We start from the raw sequence: 18,801 nt of genomic DNA, 5'->3' as shown, positions 1-18,801 counted from the left end.
CTTTTGGCATTTACACAGGGTAAGAAATGTCCGGGAATATTCATGTTTATAACTGCAGCCAGAAGATACCTTACAAGAGCAAGCTGAAGAATGCTTATTTAAACACGTATATAAAAACGTGTATGGCTTCCTGCGCCGCCTCCCATCCAGTCAGCTAATATATGACGGCATCGGAGACAACCTGCGCATTTGCGGCCTCCCCCATCAAATCCCTTCAATCCCCCAACGGGCAATATTGTTTCGATCTTTCCATTTGAAGGTCGTGACACAGCTCTGACATTTTGCCGGTTAGCGTTAAAGCGCAGTTTGTCTCGGAATGGCAGGACATTTGGGAATCAGTTAGGTGGATGTGCGACTGTGTAAATAAACACAGATGTTGAGCAGTGACAGTACTTTAGTGGTGTTTGGGGGGGCATAACAAAGAGGGAGTTCTGCTTAATAGAATTTATTGTGATTCATGAGGCCCGTGGCTCACGTGCGACAGAGGGATATTACAGTCCCCATTTTAATTTGTCTCTCCTGTAAACCTTGCAGATGAACAGCATGAATTAAAGTCAGCGAAAAAGGCTTCTTGTTTACGAGGGGGTAAAAATGTTGGGCAGAGAAAAGTGAAAGAAATGGAGCCTGTGGACTGCAGGCTCAGACTTGACCACGCACCCAGCCAGAGGGTAGCGTTGCTCCAGTCGTCCCCACCTCTTCGCACGTACGTCTGCTCCTCGGGCTGCCACCGGGCACGCGCGCGCGCGCTGCGTGGAAAAGGGCAGCCTTCTCGTACACCCGCCGCGCGCCGAGAAATCAAAAGTCGACTTCTCAAATGCGCGTAACGGGGGAACACGCGGCGTTTGGCTGCACTCGAACACCCGACGTTACGGCTCACGGGTCGCGCTGGTGTCAACTTGAAACACTGCTGCAGGCCCGACTAATGGAATTGACTGGAGAGAATGAAGCAGGCAAACCTGTCGGGATCGCCGGTTACATGAAGCCACTCCCTCCGAGCGGGATCACGTTGGATTAATGTGTATGGGCAAACAGGACATGACATTCGGGGTGCAGGCTGCTCGAGCCAGAGCTCAAAGCATGCTAATTCAAGTGACACAAATTACGAGAGAGCTAAACCCCATTTAACATGTCAATCCCCCCCCCCCCCCCACTTTTTTTTTTCTTCTTCATTAAAAATGTGTGTGACTGTGTGTGTGTGTGTGTGTGTGTGTGTGTGTGTGCGCGCAAACTAACACGTGCGAATTCACGGCAACACAGCCAACACGCATCAACATGTCGCTTGTGCTTTTGTTCTCTCTATCGCATGAAAGTCTTATCTTTCGCAACACGCAAAAAAAACAAAAAACAATCTCACTGACAGATACGCACAATTATTTAGTCATGGACATTTGACGAAATGTCTCGATAAACCTACACTGGTACTTTAACTTGAAAGCGCTTGATTTTTAAAATGTGTTTATTTATTTTGAAATTATGAACTGTCGTGTATTTATTTTTTTTGCGAGCATAAATTTGAGTTACTTCCGATACGACGTTTATTGTCAGCCGAACAAATACAAAATGAAAACACTCACAAGGAGCACGGAGGAGACGTTCACACTGAACTAACTGCGTGAAAAACGGCCAACACGACTCCAGGCTCTTCATGTCACTCGCTAGGCCACGCCCCTTAAAGGCACGCATCAACATATAAATTTTGGATTTTATAATACTAGTTCTCTTGTATTACACGTTATCGTGTTTTTTATATTTTCCAGTACAGAGCTACTTTTCTTTACGAAACACAATTTGTGTTTTTTTTTTGGGTGGCTTGAACAGATTAATGCCACTTCAATTCATTTAAATGGGGAACGTGGATTTGCTATACAGGTAAAATGATTTACTGGGAACAAATTAAACTGGAAAGTCACAGTACTCTCGTTTAGGGAAAACTCATGATCAATTAATTGTTCAATTTTAAAATGATTTCCAATATTATGCCTCAGTTTCTTCCAAACACAGCGAATCAAAAATCCCATCCTTCTATTAGTTTGTATGGCACAACTGGGCTATTTGTGCTGTGATAAATTATTAGTATGCCCGTGCCCGACGAAGCCTTCCAGTGCAATAAAAACCCAAACTCAAGTCCCACGGCCTCTCAGAGTACAAGAAAAACAACAACAAATCCTCTTCAAACAATTACATTGGAAGAGCTCCAAGCTGCCGCTGCACAGACAGACAACAGCGATCGCCTGTCACAATAATGCAATCTTGTGTTCTTTTCTTCCTATTCCACAAGGACGACGATATCGTCGCGCTAGACTTTTACATTCATTCCGTTTACAGCCTATGGAGCCTCACGACGACACCCGTGCACGTGCAGACCGGTTGAGCAAGTCACAAAAGGTCCGAGGCCTAATGTTTCGATCGGAGCAAATAAAAGAGCGGTGAGATCACGCGCGCGGCTCGTGGCTTTGTGAGACGGAGGCAACCCTATCCCTTTTCCATCCCTCGGCCACGACTTTCCAGTCCGCGCCGTTGCGCCGTGCTCGGCAAATATTAGCTTAAGCAACTTAAAGCCTTCCGTGGAGCGTCGCGATGACAGAGCCGCGCCTGCACATACAGAGGCCGCTCAGTGCGGCCGCTCGCTTCTGGAGGGGGACCTGCATCACACTAAGGGGCTTTCACACCCTGTGCAATGACTGGGAGGTACACCGTGTCATTTTGCTCCTCGTGGAAGTCTACCACTGAGCAACAACTGTGCTCTCGATAAATCCCCTCCTCTGTGCATGTTCTGTTGAAACAACGGCTAAAAACTGTCACTCTCTCTTCCCCTCACATCTGCATGACTTTTGACCAGAAAATAACGTAATCATAGCTTTGTCAATAATTAAAGAGCGCACGCAACTGCATTTAGCTAGCTGCTTGTATATATCAAGAATATCATGCCAGGGAACGACCGGTTCGAGGCGAGGCAAGATCTTTACAAGAAGGGTTTTAGGAGTAAAAATGTTGTGAGCAGAGTTAACACTTTGTGATTCACATCATAAAAATCCTGCTCCCCATCAATCAACAGTGTGTGTTTTTGCCCTTCTACCGTATTCGCGGTGTTAAAGAGCAAACGTTGATGGTGTACTTTGAGTTACGCCTACTAGCCTGGCTCCCAGCTATCTCCCTCTGGGAACAGGACCTCTCGTCTCCTTTAACCCTGGCCTGCTCCTATAATCCGCAGCCCAGTGGGAACGCTGACAGGAGGCGTCTGGCGTGAGCCTTTCCCTTGGCCCCGTGAAGGAATTAAAAGGGCACAACTGCCCTGGTGTGTGCTCCTTTTCAGCCCTGCCGACTCCAGCGTCGCTCCAGAGGGAAGACTCCCACTGGGAGACTGAACACTAGAAGCACATCCGTCCATAGAGGAGCTCTACTCTTGTTAGGATCACTTCCCTCTGTGTTCCGCATGGGAAACATACAATCATGTTCGCCTCTAAATTTGAGGGCTGCAACACTTATTTGAATAGCTTGAATCATTTGATTACAAAAAAAAACGTCCCTGCTTCAACGTTTTCGCCACAATGAGTTGCTTTTTGTTGGGTTTTTTTTCCCTACACAAGGACTAATGTTCCTGTTGACTCACAAGAACTACGTTGTCAAGAGTGCAAAAAAGAAATAAATGTGTCGACCGCAAAGTAGAACTGCCTAACACAACAGCAGTAGCGTAAAACAAGTTAGCTTATTCAATGTAGCCTACACCTGCTTGTTAGAACGTATCGTAACGCAACATCGGTGCACTTTGAATCGCTTGTTTGGACGGTTACTCAATAAGCACATAATAAGCACATTCATACATTAGCTGAACACGCACAACAGTTGCCCAGGCAGTCAACACGCAGACTGGCTAACGGATAGCCAGTTAGCTCACAACGGCCAACTCTATACTCTCATTCGCTGACACCCGTGGCACTCACCAGGCCAGGCCCTGCCTTTTAAGGCCAAACACATTCAAAGTCACAGATACTACAGTGTAGAATGTGATCATTGTGGCAAAAAAAAAAAAAACAGCAATACCTGCACCTCACATTTGTATTTTGTATCAGTATAATGCAAAATCCTTTTTATCAAACCGTGGGATAATTGCTCAAATTATCACTCCTAAAAATAGCCAATAGCACCAGCCCTACTCAATTTCATTTTCATGAATCAGGACATTTGCTTTGTTATAGTTGAAAGATGTAAGTAATTATTTGATGCGGTGTTGAGGATGTGTGATGCCTCTGCAAGATCTTGGGTTACATTGTCCTGAGAAATAGCTATCCTGCTCCCCTGAGAGACTCTGAGGTATCGAAGATGAGTCACGACCATTTTCTTCTTTGCTCAAGCACTCAAGTGCCATGGAAACGGCCACAAATATTTATGCCGGACAAACACTGCTTCTGTGTGTGTACTGCTTGCTCCTGCGAAGAAGCCAGGGCCACAAAGAGAGGTGACGCTTTGTCACTATGGTGCAAGCAAAATTTACTCTCCTGTGCTCAAGACCTCAGACGAGCACAACGGCAGCAGGAGTCCAAGCTTGGACAAAAGCCAGCTTTGTCCTAAGGTGCCCTTGTCCTCCAGCTCACCTACCTGCGAAAACCTGCACTCCTTTGAAGCAGCATTCATCCCCTGCCCCCACACATCTACCACGCACTCCCTTCGATGCCAGGCCAGCGTCGCTCACGCGGCCAGGTGGAGGCGCACTAAGGGTCTGCTCGTACTTGGTTGTGTGAAAACAAACTATTGCGTGGATATTTGACTTCTAAAGCTATCGATGGCAGTGAATGTGTTAAGTGTGTGCATTGTTCCTTCCCGTTGGCCAGAAACCTCGTAGTGTCCAAATAAGGTTACTTTCGTATTTTCTTTCACAAATCGATCCTACTATTTTCAGTTTTAGTATAAACTAGTTGCGTTTCCATTCATTTCAATGGGGAAAATACACTGAGTAAATGAAGCTTGGTCACGTAAGGAATTAAACTCGTAAATCCAGGTAGCACTGCATTTGTAAAATATATATGTTTTTTAAAGTACACATAAAATAAAATGATGTCCTTACCATCAAGGTCCTCCGGCCTGGTGAGATCAATGACTCTGTGGCCGAGCTTTCCGTCTTCAGCCAACTTGCCGAGGTGGTGCCCGATTCCTTCAAAATGGGCCCTTTCCTGCAAAGGGGAGAAACGATAGTCAGGTCAACCGTACGACGTATTTCACTGATAGTTTTGGAAGAACAAAAATTACGAAAAGACGAACGAAACCAAAGAGGATGTGGTGAAGAGCGGTAGACGGGGGGAAATAAGGGCCAGGCGATGTTGTATATAGATTTACAGGGGGGGCCGTGGCTCTCTTTGCAGCGCTGAGATTTAAGATAAGGACACTTTGCAGTTTCCTTACAAGCCGTCCCCTGGTCGGTGATGTCGCTCCGCCGCCATCATTTATTCAGCGTTTTCCCGTTTGAGCTCCGATTAAACTTGGCATATTGTTGTACTTGACGCACAATGAAACCCTGTCACTCAGCACGCCGTGACAATATTAAGTGTCATGTCCATGTGCATTTACAGAATAAAATAACAGCCTTTGAATAGTTGATGCACATTACACTTAATGTATTATGCAAGGGGGAGAGTGCCGACTGCCGCCGGCGCCATTGTTGAATGACCTACTTCCTCAGTGAATAGACAGGGTTTTAGCAAGGGGCTGTCTTGCTCTCCAAAGACTCAACTACAAGATGGACACTTTGACTCCGCTTGATACAAAGACTCCCCCCCCTTCTTCCCTTCCATCCATCTTTAGCTTGGATCACACTAAAAGCAGGCTTGTCGCCTCGAGTTACAATAATGGCATTTGTTTTATTCCCTCTGCCAACGATGTGTTGTCGCACTGACCTCTGCCAATCTCGCCTTAACTCATACCCAGGTAGAGTCCCTACACGATGTTAACAGCTCCCTTGCTGCACAAACACTCACATTAAACTTCAAGTCCCTTTTTAACGCGTCACACCGTTATGTTGTTTGCTTATAAATACAGTCGCACAATGACCCCACTTACGAATGACCCCACTTAGGAGTTTGTCCGAGACACGAGCCGTCGTTCGGCCAATTTTTTTGCTCTGACTCGCGGGCAGAAATTCGAGATACAAGCACTGTATGATGGCAGTGAACGCAACGGGCTAACCGATCGTATTGCGGTGTCATAATCTTTAAACAAGGATATTGGAACACAAAACGTGGAGCAATACACACGCAGACAACATAACAACTCTCACTGGCATATCTTCTTTATCCTCTATGAAAACAACTAATGTTACTGCAGATTACATGGAGATGTATTTGCAATTCTGTTCTACGTAATTCTGTAAAATGTGCACACCACGAGGAGCAGCTCAATCTCCATTGAATTGAAGCAAAAAATGTGGAAAAAAACAGTTTCATTCTTTGCATGCTATTTAATGATGTCATCCTTGTATGTTTGTATACAGTAGAATGACGTTTTATTTGTTTGTTAAAATTTTGGGGGAATTTTTTTGGCGGGGGTGAGGCTGCACTGGACAAACGGCATTTCCATTCATTTCAATAGGGAAAGATGATTTGTGTTTTGAGTTACCAGGTCACGTAAATTTGTATCGCAAGGCACCGCTGTACGAGATTCTCACATTTCAGATGTTTGTCTTCTTATCGTTTCACATTTGTGGCAACCTGAGTGATTGCGCACTTGTGGCTTTTTGCTTACAAAAGTGTTTTTAAATGATGACATACGAACGTGTAAGGATTGAGTGTGCTGCCCCGTTTACAGCGGCACGCGCATGCACTCGCGCACACGCACAAGCGTATTCATCAGCCAGTCATATTATTACTCTTAATGAAAGAAGCCAGCAGCCTGCTGACAAAGTGACTGATGTGTGATGAGCTGGGCGGGCAATGGGCTGCTTCAAATGCGACTTGGACAGTCGCCGTTCACGGGCGCCGTGTCTCTGTAGTAAAGGCGTCATGTCGTTCCTCCCGTGTGCTCGGTCGGTCCCTTCCGATCAATCAAGTCCTTTTATAAACTCATGATCATTAAGCATCACGTTGGGCCGAGAAGCTCAGCGAGAACAGGGGCCGTCCATCAAGAAGATTCATTAGACCCCGGAAACTGAATACAGTTTTTATTATTTCTCAATAAGTTATACATATTTGAAGATAATTGCTGAAAACGTGTGCAAAGATGGAGAACTGTTTAGTGCTCAAATGTGGAGAGCTACTTAAACTATGTACTATGTATGTGCTGTTCTAGCTAGCTAGACCTACAACACCCCCAAAATGCATCTTCCCTTCCCTTGGCCGCCTTAGAGTGCCTTGTTGTTGCGGTGTGGAAAAGCCCCGCGACGATCAGCTAGGATTTATTCCAGCCACCAGAGTCTTAAGGGGAATATATTTTCGCAGCTCAAATGTGTACTTACTGTATGCGTAGTCATTAAAATGATACGAGACGAAATAGAATCCATTGTTCCTGAGGTATTTGATTGACAGTTGACAGTTGCGCGGTTGCGGCGCATTCAGCGGACACGCCCACCGCGTCTGATAACGCAAAGAACGGCTTGATTTTTCACAACTTTGAAGCCTCATTTTACAGTAAACACTTGGCCATTTCTTTTTTTTTTTTTTTTAATCTTTCAAATTTAGCAGGGTTGTTCAGGACATTCTTCTATGTGGTGTGTCAAATACTGTACGGATGACATATTTTCACTGAATAACGAATGGCGCCTCATGATTAGCTTGAACATCAGCACTCCGTTTTGTCCCACGCATCCTACAGAAATCCTGCTTTATAGGAGCCAACAGTGTGAAGGTCTAGCCAGAGTAACTTTCACAGCCTTCCTGTGCTTGATATGCTAATTATCATCATGCTGCCAGTGCAATATGGAAGCACACATTTCCATAAAATTTTATATACTGTGCGTAATATACTTATTGGTTATACGTGCGGTAATTTATGTCCGCACGGCATCAGGGTTTTGTTTTAAACCTTGAAAATATTCACTGAACTAATGCTTCTTTATTGCCCACGCATCAAGTGCTGTGATAAATTAATGGCACTTTTATTATTTTATAGTGTCATTAAATTTTTACTGATCACTCTGATACAGAGGAGTAGCAAAGGACACGCAGTATGGAGGGAAGCGGTCTGTCTTGTCAGGGAGATCGTAGAAGAGCACGGCAGCATAAATGGCATCTCGGAAAGGGAGATTTTAAGACACACGCACAAAAAAAGCTAGATACACTAAGCCAGAAGAACGAATGATGAGAGGAGGTAAAGTTCAAAAGTGGGGGAACAAAAGCTAAAAAGAGAGCGCTTTTCATCGGTCTCTCGCATTGACCACGGGCGCTGGCAAGTCACCAGCTTCTCCCTTAAATGACTTCGGAATGCCGCGCTCCACCCGGCGCAACCCCGTTTACAGCGATCGCACCCGTGCCGCACAATAACACAGTATCAGTCAGCTTGTTTTGAAAATATTTGTTGGTTGCGGACGAGGCGGCCCGAGCGAAGACGTGCGTCACAGAGGAACGGAGATGACGAGGGGGAATAGAACTTGTCGGGCACGAGGAAGCCAAAAGGAGCTCCTGTCAGTGCTGCAAAGAGAGCTTTAATCTGGCAGCCCGCAGAACATGTGCCGCTCTGCCCACAGGGCGTATCCTGGGCAAAGGCGGGTGGCGGACCGCCCCGTGCATTGTGCGTACTCCTGGCCTATATTTAAGCGACGCGCTGCCGATACCGACACTCCTTCAGCCTCTTTGTAAATAGCTCCAGGCTATAGGCAAAGCCATATGGCCCGAGATTGTTCAAATACAGATGAAAGTGGAGTAGACTCATGGTGCAAATCGGAAAGCTTTTCATCCACGGTCCTAATAAATATCGGTGGTTCGCAAACTTTTTACACCAAGTACCGATTTTACATATACACGTACTTCGCTCGCCAAGCGCCACCATCATGACCGACATTCAAGTAGTCGCCTAAGCGCTCATCAAAAAGAAGAAGAAAACAAATATTCATTCAAATGATTGTAAGCCGCTAGAACATTAGACACAGTTTGAACAGTAACACTGCGCTTAAATATAGGAAAATAAAACTAATTAACTTCATTAATGAGTCAAGTATTGCATACGGCGTTAAATGGAAATTGTACAAAAATAAATGATTGAAAACGAACAGTACCGAAAGATTGAATGTAAATGTATTACAATTAAAAGTTAAATACAACTGAACTGTATTTAACAAATTTACCCATACGGGAATTAAAAAAAAAAAAAAAGAAAAACAAATGGTTAAACCGCCAACATTGAGCACAGTTCAAATGTATTGCACAAAGCTAAATAAAAACAGTGCCAAAACAAATGTTTGAAAACAAACGCTTCTCCAAGATTAAATGTAAATCTATTGTACGTTAAAGGTTAAATACCAACCGAACTGACGTTAACAAATGCGTTGCGCAGTTTCAGCCACATTGAATTCGGTGATTCTTCGCGGACCGCACTTGGAGCATCACTCGACTTGGCCATTCTTCAGCCGTTTGTGTCAGTTATTGAGCGTTCATGGAACATTTCTCTTTAATGTTTAATCAAATGCCAAATCGCATGGTGTTCTTCTCGCACACGCGATTATTTAAGTAGCACTGTATACGCAGCCGAGCTTCCTATACGCCCCCGTGGTGGAAAACGGAACCCTGATCCGCATTTACCCCCCCAAAAAAAGGGCAGCTTAAACTGCGAAAGAGAAGCAGAGCTAATCCATCTCTGGGGTTTGTTTCAAAATCAAACCTACCTGACTGGAGGTTGGGCCAGGACAAATACATTGTTAATAAAAAAAATATAAAAATAAAACAAATACATACAGTTACTACAAGGCAAATGACCCTGTATTTAGACTGGACACTCTAAATGTGTACTTTTAAATTTGTGTACATATTGGACAAAAGAAAACAAAAAATGAGGCGAATAATGTGTAGTTGCACTTTGCGTCAGCAAAATATTTTGAAAAGCTAAAGGAAGCGAAGCTGCTCCGATTCACTCACACTGGCTGTACAGTTAATACGCTGCATTTTAAGCTTAGAACTCACTGTGAAATCGCACAGTCGGATTATCCGCAATTTGGAAAGTATGGCTAAAGTTTCAGCCATGTTTTCTTGATGATACAATCCCATTTCCATAAATGTGACCTGTAACAGCTGCAGAACCCTAAACAGCCACTTAAGTTTGATAATGTGCTGAAGTGGCTCTGGTAATATCGCACACCTGGCTGCGAGGCGAGTCGAAGGCTCGGTGACCACAACGCGGGCTTCGGCGGATCACGTTTCAGTCATCAGTGTGGTCTGCGGCCCTCGAAAGACGTCTCCGAGGCTCTCAGAGCAAACGTCTCGACAGTCCGATGGAGACAAAGGCTGCTCGGCGCTCATCTGGTTTGTATTGCCATGTTATTTATAATCCTGCAGCTTTCCAGTCGTTTTTGTGAGTTTTGAGCCATTTCAACGTGAAGCACATCCAGCCATGCGGTAAACGCAGAGTTCCTTTCGTGCCGACTGTTGCTCTCTCGTTGAACCCGCAGCGCTGCCTTTGTTAGGGTTAATGCAGGCAGCGGCACAATCGACAGTAGCGGCCACAAAAGCTCGGCATCTGTTTCCGCGCTAGCGCTCTTCAACGTCTCACAGACGAGACACGGCATAATATTCCCCTTGTGTTTACAATGCTAGGGTATCACCTCATTTGTTTCAAACAGAAATGGGCAAGGCTTTTCAGTAAATTAAGCAGTTTAAACTGTGCAAGAGAAGGGGCGCTAAACCTTTTGTGGGCTCGGTGCCAATTTGTCATTTATTGTTTGTTTTTAATAAAAGAATACAGTGCCATTATTCAGGATGATTGATTTGTCTAGTTTTTGTTGGAAGGAAAATTCAAACTGCGACTCTTCAGTCATAATTTCAAATGTGCGTGTGTTAGTCGGGAACAGTCTAATGCGACTAAATGGTCTTTAACGCAAATATTATTAGTTTGATGTTGTCTTATTTATGGTTGACATCGCATTCTGAAAATGACTGCATTATGCATTTTGTCAGGACAAAATATACAGTGTAACTTTGCAGAGCGGATTCTTGCATTTCTTTAGAAGCTGACTAATTATTTGAAATGATCTGTTCGGTCAAGGTACTAATGGTCAGCAGTCATAGTCAAATTGTAGTATAAGATAAACAGCAGCACATTTTTTCAGACTGAGTAAAAGTACTTGCTGCACATTTGATAGCGAGTGCCAATACTTGAACATGCCATTATGTCTTACAATTGTGATGAAAATGTATTTTATTGTAAGCAAATATTATTTAAAATAAATAAAGACATACATTTTTGAACTTGGCCAGTTTCACTCATATAGAACACTTTTTAGCGGAACAGCTTATCATTACTGATATTTGAATACCCAACTGCATGTTTTTTAACAGTCTTGCCACACCCGTCCGTTAAATGTAGCCGAAAACACAAGGCACGTCAGTTACGTGGCACTCAGTCTGAACACGAGGGAGCACGATGCAAAAGAAACCAATACTGTAAGAAGAACGTCGAATCTGGATGATATTCAGGTACGGAGCGCAGATTTGACCTTTGTGCGTTAACTACAAAATAAATTGAGGAGCAAGAAATACAAGACGACTACTTGTGAATAGCAGAAAACCTCGACTGGACAACTGGAGTGATCCTTTTGTGCCGGAGTGACTTTGCGACGGGAATGCGGCTGGCTCGACCGAGGTCCGTGTTTATCTTAAAAGTATCCTTGTTGTAGTATCAGACCCTTTCTTCGAGTACGAATACACACGACCGGTATCGACACTGATTCCGGAATCGGTATTGCTGGATCCCAATTAAAATATTAAAAAGTGCGACAAGACCACAAGCCCGTTCACAACTGCGCAAAATGCAATTGCACAGTCAAGCCATTGTGTTCAAACTGCCAACGACACCACAGACTATAAACAATACTTTGTGACCTCATCTTTTGTCAAGTGTACTTTGTGGGGAGCCCAACTTCACGTTCTTTGTCTTGGCCAAACAGCGGGCCAGAAATGTTTACGGTACCGACACTGCCAAATGACTGAACCAAGATGCGGTCTTGATGATTTATTTTGGTTACCAGATGAGAAGAGGCTAAAGACTTGACGCGCTGGCACAATCATGTTTATTTGTTTTCGTTTGGGGAACAATCGGACGAAGCATTAATGTAAGCAATTGTCACAATGGCACGTGCTGGCCGTAGTCGTAGTCTGGGAGCTGGGGGCTAATCTAATTTGGATGGGCAAAGCCTTGTATGCCAAGGATTTACACTGCAGCTAAAACGCTTTGCTTTGCAATTTCCAAGACAGCGGTCGAAAAGGAGGAGAAAATTGCTTCCAGGGCGGCCGACCAGACAAGATTATATTCAAAGTCTTTGTGAGGGCTTTGCCTCAATAGAGGAGCCCTGGCATCACACGCGCGCACACACACACACGCGAGCAGGCGGGACCTGTGTAACCATTACAAGCAATAGGTTAGGAGAAGTGTAAGCTCCATCTGAATATTTACAGGCTGAGATTTAGATAGGGGAAATGGACAATTGCAGTCATCAATACAGAGGAGAGGAGGTGCTCTAGGGCAAAAAAGGCCACTTCAATAGGTTAATACTGCCCTTTCACCTTTTGATTCCAGCCAGGAACGTGTCAGCACAGGAATATATTTGATCTCGCAAGAACTCCTGGGTCATCACAAAGGCAAATGCTAACAGAACTCACGCAAGACTATAGATGCAAGCATGTCGAAGTTGATAAATCAAAGCATACCCGATTGTGGGTGGCCCATTGCCAGGATACAGCCTAAAATGCATCGAGCGGCCAACTGTCAGGATGGACGCTTGACATTTTCACTGTTAAGTTTGTCTGAGTGTTCAATTGAATGCTTATTAAAAGTACTCAGCATCTATCCGACAAAATATGTCATGTAAAATTGAGAGAAGAGTGTTGTCAACAAACCTGCCAAATTTGTATGATTAGTGGGCGTGACCATTGAATGTGCAAAACCAATCCTTACTTTGTCTAGCAACTTTCTAATGGCTACACATATTCCTACATGTTCGAGCTGCAAAAATATATCTGCTTCAAGCCTGCGGTGACTAGAATAGATCTACCCGGTCATCGCAGGGCTTTTTCATGCTGCGACAACGAGGCGCTCTAAAATGGCCAGGCCAACGGAAAGTCCGGGTCCGCACGCTGGCTGTCTCGTCGGATAATCGTATGCCCTCCTTGCTGTTCCATGACATTGCGTGCACTCACAACCGACATTGAGGCGTTCTAAAGCGGCCACACCAGGTGACAATCCGATTTTTCGGGGTGTAGACATCGCTAGCTAGATAACTGCACCAGGTAGCCACTAGTTAGCTCGACAAGCTAACTATGACTCATGCCAAATGCATCACTGTACGTGGTATTAGCCACGCCCCCTGCCCCAAAAAAATACATCTCTAAAACTATAATGTTGAAAAACAGTTAAGTGCTGTGTCTCCACAATTCAGTACGAAACAGGTGTCTTTTCACATTTCCAGCAATTATCTTCAAACCCGTGCAATGTATTCAATTAGGAACAAATCTCTGAATTAAAATCACACACAAAAATCAGCATTTACTATTTTTCTTTTTGTGTACCGTATTTTCACGACCAGAGAGCGCACCGTATAAAAAGGCGCAGTCCCAGTTACGGGGTCTATTTCTGTATTTAACACACACGTAAGGCGTATTATTATTACCGTATTATTGGGCGCAGGCATGGAAAAACAGACGCTAGCTTAAAACAATCGAACTCTCTCAATCGAACACGCCGGGCTCGAGTCAGTCCCGTTGCCGGCAACCCTTCCCCTATCTAAATCTCAGCCTGTAAATATTCAGAACAAGCATCCGCAATCCATTGGCAAATTGTGGCGTAACTCGCCCGGCGCTGCCTCCTAGTCTTAGTAAAGCTGTGTTCGCCATCTGTCATCCGTGGCTCCCACGCCGCTCGCAACTTGACTTTGAACGCCCCGTTTACACCGATGTCCAGCGGTTCGTCAAGCCTCCCGGCACGATGGCAAGCCCCGAGTTTTTCTTTTCTCATGAATCCATTGCCACCTCGCCTTGTTTCCGCATTTTGTTTTTCTTTTTTTTCCCGCGGAAACTCAGCTTTGTCTTCTTGTTCTTCGTTGATCTTGAATTCTCTCTTAGCCAAACCGATGTTGTTTTGCAAATGCGCACCCCGGAAATTCTCCCAGTTTACAAAAAAATTAATAAAATATCGAGCAGAGCGCTCATCACACAACAACATTTATAGATGTTGGAACTCGGCGCACACACAAGACGCGCCGCATTATAAGGCGCCTCGTCCATTTTGGAGAAAATGTAAGACTTTTAAGTGCGCCTTATGGTCGTGAAAAGGTAATTTATTGTCTGTTGAACAAATAAAAGTGTATTGAAGGCCAGTTACATTGACATCATGATGGCAAAACTGCAACTGTATGAGTTCAAACATACATGCTTGTTTTGTCATTCACCCGTGACGCGCAAAAGCAACATGTCTGTTTGTAGCTCCAGTGCATAATAGAGGGAAACAATTCAAATGGTTACAAATGGCTTCAGACCCGGTTTATTCGACTGCAGGCAAAGTGGTGTGTGTTCTAGGTAAAAGCCTCCACTGGGTGAAGAAGCGGGAGTAAATAATGGAACAAAGTAATTGCCCTCAGCAGACAATAATACCTTGGGATTAATATTTTAAAAAGATCAATTGAGAGAGGCTTGTAAAAGGTTTTATTGTACTGAGGGGATATAGTAAAAAGAGACAAATAAAAAGACAGGCCTCTCGTCTAGTATGAATATATATCTACATATGTGTATATGTAGATATATATATATATATATATATATATAAAATGTATTTTTTTAAAAATAGTTTTAGTATGAATATTTGACGCGGCTTCGGGTTAAAGGCGCGCGTACAGTCAGAGCTACGGTGTTCTTCTCTGTCGATGGCCAGGAAGCAGCCAAGCGAAGAACGAGGGACTTGTCGAGCTAAAGGTTAGGGAGGAAGGCATTGTCCCGATCGCACACGCTTTGTATGAAAAGATAAATTGATCCATCTGTAAGCAGCACTTAGCCCGCCCCTCGGCCCGGTCATTACAGTGGGATAAATCAATATTTAATATCCCCCTCTACCAGCTGCAACGGATGATCTTAACCTCTCCTTAATCCCATTTATGTTACTTTTCCACAATCTTCTTGTGAACTCGCACAATGATCAACACGCAAACAAGAGACTGCGGAAGATCACAATCACATCAAAGTCAGGCGAGGCACTTCCTTGACATTTCGATTGTGCAACTCACCAACGTTAAAGCGAAACCGTTTGGAGTCGGTTGGCTTGTGTCAGCGAAAGGCTGAATCACCGTGATGGCCTCGAGCTGTGAGCAGCTTTGATAGGTGCCCCTCTAATGTCAAAGCTTTCTAATTGGGCCGGCCGGTGTCACTAAAAATAAGAGGTGAGTGTTTCCCTCACGGTTTGCCCTCCCAACACAAAGCGGTCTGCTGTCCTGTGAACAGTGATGTCATCAACAGAAATAAATGACTCACTTATGTAACGTGTTTTTCTTTTTCTTTGACACAACAGTGGTACACTGTTTCAAGGAAAATACATTTTCACCACATGTATAATACAATATACATCCATCCATCCATTTTCTGAGCCGCTTTTCCTCACGCGGGTCGCGGGCGTGCCGGAGCCTATCCCGGCTGTCATCGGGCAGGAGGCGGGGTACACCCTCAACTGGTCGCCAGCCAATCGCAGGGCACATAGGAACAAACAACCATTCGCACTCACAGTCATGCCTACGGGCAATTTAGAGTCTTCAAGTAACGCACCGTGCATGTTTTTGGGATGTGGGAGGAAAGCGGAGTGCCCGGAGAAAAGCCACGCAGGCACGGGGAGAACATGCAAACTCCGCACAGAGATTGAACCCGAGTCCTCAGAACTGTGAGGCTGAAGCTCTAACCAGTCGTCCACCGTGCCGCCCATACAATATACAGTGTTGCCTTAATATACAACCTTAATTTGTTCCGTGAAAACATATTTCACAATTAAAATGAATGGAAATGCCATTAATTCGTTCCAGCCCCCCCAAAACAAATTTAATTTAGGTGATTATTTTGTTTGTTTTTTTTAAATGAAGAAAATAGTACTCCATCATATTGTACGCCCCCCCCCCCGGTGGTACAATATGTACCACCGGGGGGGGGATATATTTCCACACCTACCACAACTGACTCAGTAATCTACAGTCGACGTTTTCCAAGCGAACAAAAATATGAGTATTGTTATTTTGTCTGTCTACATGTTTCGCTGCATCACTTGTGTGCAAATATCAGCTGCTTGAAGCGTTATAACACAACCACATAGATGCTACTTGTCAGCCCATCGATGGCGTGTCCCATTATGTGTTAGCATTAGGCTAACGGACTTCATTTATTTGATTCTTTTAAAGTCCGAACGACGGCTCGTCTCTGGAAAGATCCGTAAATCGGATCACTCATAACTCAAGGCACCACTGAACAAAACCACCTCAAGAAATTAGACTGAATAGACTGCTACGCAACTCACTGGAAAGCAATCCAAATTTGAAATCTGAAAGACGTCCCAGTTTAGATTCATTACTAGGAGTTGGCCATAGTAATTAATGAATTATTCTTTTTAGGATTGTATGAAATGAATTGTCGATAAATCGTGTCTTGAGGCAACTGAGACGAAGTGGATCGCAACCAGCACAGCTGCTGTTAATTCACCTCAACTAGTTTGCTGTTTCAAGACGTTCCACATGACCTCTGCGCAACTGCATTTTACCGTCATACAAAACCGGCATGGAAAGCAGAGTTCACAACACAACAAAAAAAATCGAACCCATCTTTTAAAATAATGACTTTACTCATGATCAATGATGGCCATCCGTAGAACAGTAATCGTTTCTGTGAATCTGAAAGGCCACTAAATATTCTTTATATTTGCAGTTGCCCCTGGTGTATATTTTTCCAAGGTACTCTAGACCACGAAACAATTGGGAGGGAGGGTGCTGCTAATCTGTTTGTCCTTGCGCCGTACGTCCTTCCTGATAAGTACTGTCAATGTGTACTGAACAAGGCAGATGAAATACAACTTTTTTTTCTTGACAACACGTTATCGTTTACTGATAAATGTAATCAGCTCTGTGTGAACTGTCAATGTGGCACGCTCCAGCGACGCTTTTACCCGCCTGGGCACAATGCAGCCGTAGCTGCCTATCGAGCACGTGTCCGCACATTGTTGAGCCGCTGCGAATCAGCTCATGGCGCGTTCGGCCGCGCGTTACAAAGAGTTAGAAAGCTCCTTGCGTATTCAAAACACAAATACAGTATATGTGCATTTCCCACATGAAGTCTATGGATGAATAGTGAAATACCGTATTCGTCCTTTCTTTGAGGATGCAAAGCTCAAACTTTATCTCGCAGTGGCGGAAAGTACAAAAGTACAACTAATATAGTTACTGTAATTAAGTCGAGTTTTCATGTATCTTTACTTTGGTGTTTATTTATTTCTCCAACGACTATATTATTCTCCATCCGCGGCCTTATTTAGGAGGCTTGTTTGCTGCTGTCAGCTGCAAGAATGATTCGTGGTGAATGTCTTGGCTCGCTGTTTAATCTGAACATTTTTATTTCATTTATCATGAGTTAATTCAGCATTTTTTGTTAGTCAGTTCATATAGTTAACAAAGCTATGGGGCCTTGTTGTTTTAATAGCATAAAGGCTTGTGCCTAGCTCTGGGGGGGGAAAAAACCAAAAAAAAAACAACAACTTTTCATTGATATCAAAAAAGGTTTTGTATAGAAGTGACAGTAAAAAAAAAAAGTCCTATTTACTTTTTTTTACGGAGTAGAAGTAGTCTTATTCGATTAGCTGCAAGTCGATATTTCAATGACATCAAAATTCATAAAGAATGACAAGTTTCAGAAACAAAAGGAAAAAAGAACAAAGGATGAAGCTGTTTGCTGACACTTTTTTCTTTTTCTTAACACAAAGTTTCAAACATGCAGGAGCAAAGATACATTCGTAATATAAAAAAAATAAATCAATAAAGGCACAATTTTAATCAAAACATTCAATCTAACCCAACCGAAGTTCTGACATTTTCACAATTTTTTTTGTTTACACTTGATTTGCATTATCTTTGGTTTCATTTTCCTAGTCATTCCCCCAATTAACACCTCCAACAGAGACACGTCTCTGCTTTGTATTTGTCATATTTTCTTTGAAAACTAAAATACATGCTGTATCAGTCTGTACTTCTTGACGGTTACTTACATAAATGAGTCAAATTGGTACTTCCACCTATTTTACACAAGTATCTGCACTTCTAAAGTACAGAGTGTGCGCACTTTTGCCATCTCTGCTGTCTCCTCTCAGCGATGTCGCACACCTTTCCGTAAAAGCATCGTTGACGTCCACCTGAATAGACATCGTTGCCCTCCAAACACCAAGTGTGAGGCAAATCAAAATAGATAGTCATTGACTTTTTTTTCTTTTTCGTACATATACATTGACCTAGTTGAGGCTGTTGGTTAAAAGTGTTAGTTGGTGAAATATTAATGAGCATCGCTCCCAGTTCCTGCCAGTTCCTCACAGCCAACTGGCACCGTGGCAACAAGCTAAAGAGAGGAGGACAGCTTTTTTTTCCCTCTTCTTTCTCTCTCTCTCCTTGAT

General features: G+C 43.7%; 1 protein-coding gene across 4 annotated transcripts in view; it reads right to left on the bottom strand.

Moving 5' to 3' along the window:
* Window positions 1-18,801, bottom strand: part of sox6 (SRY-box transcription factor 6) — a 151,818-nt gene that overhangs the window by 9,907 nt on the left and 123,110 nt on the right. For all 4 annotated transcript variants that reach the window (XM_061670893.1, XM_061670895.1, XM_061670894.1 and 1 more), the window contains one exon: window positions 5,063-5,168. In XM_061670893.1, coding sequence (XP_061526877.1) covers window positions 5,063-5,168 — 106 coding nt within the window. The remainder of the gene's footprint in view (window positions 1-5,062; window positions 5,169-18,801) is intronic.

This window comes from Phycodurus eques, chromosome 2 (genome assembly GCF_024500275.1).
Source record: "Phycodurus eques isolate BA_2022a chromosome 2, UOR_Pequ_1.1, whole genome shotgun sequence".
Classification (NCBI taxonomy): domain Eukaryota; kingdom Metazoa; phylum Chordata; class Actinopteri; order Syngnathiformes; family Syngnathidae; genus Phycodurus; species Phycodurus eques.
Note: the sequence above shows the minus strand (reverse complement) of the source record. Positions and strands in the feature narration are given on the sequence as shown.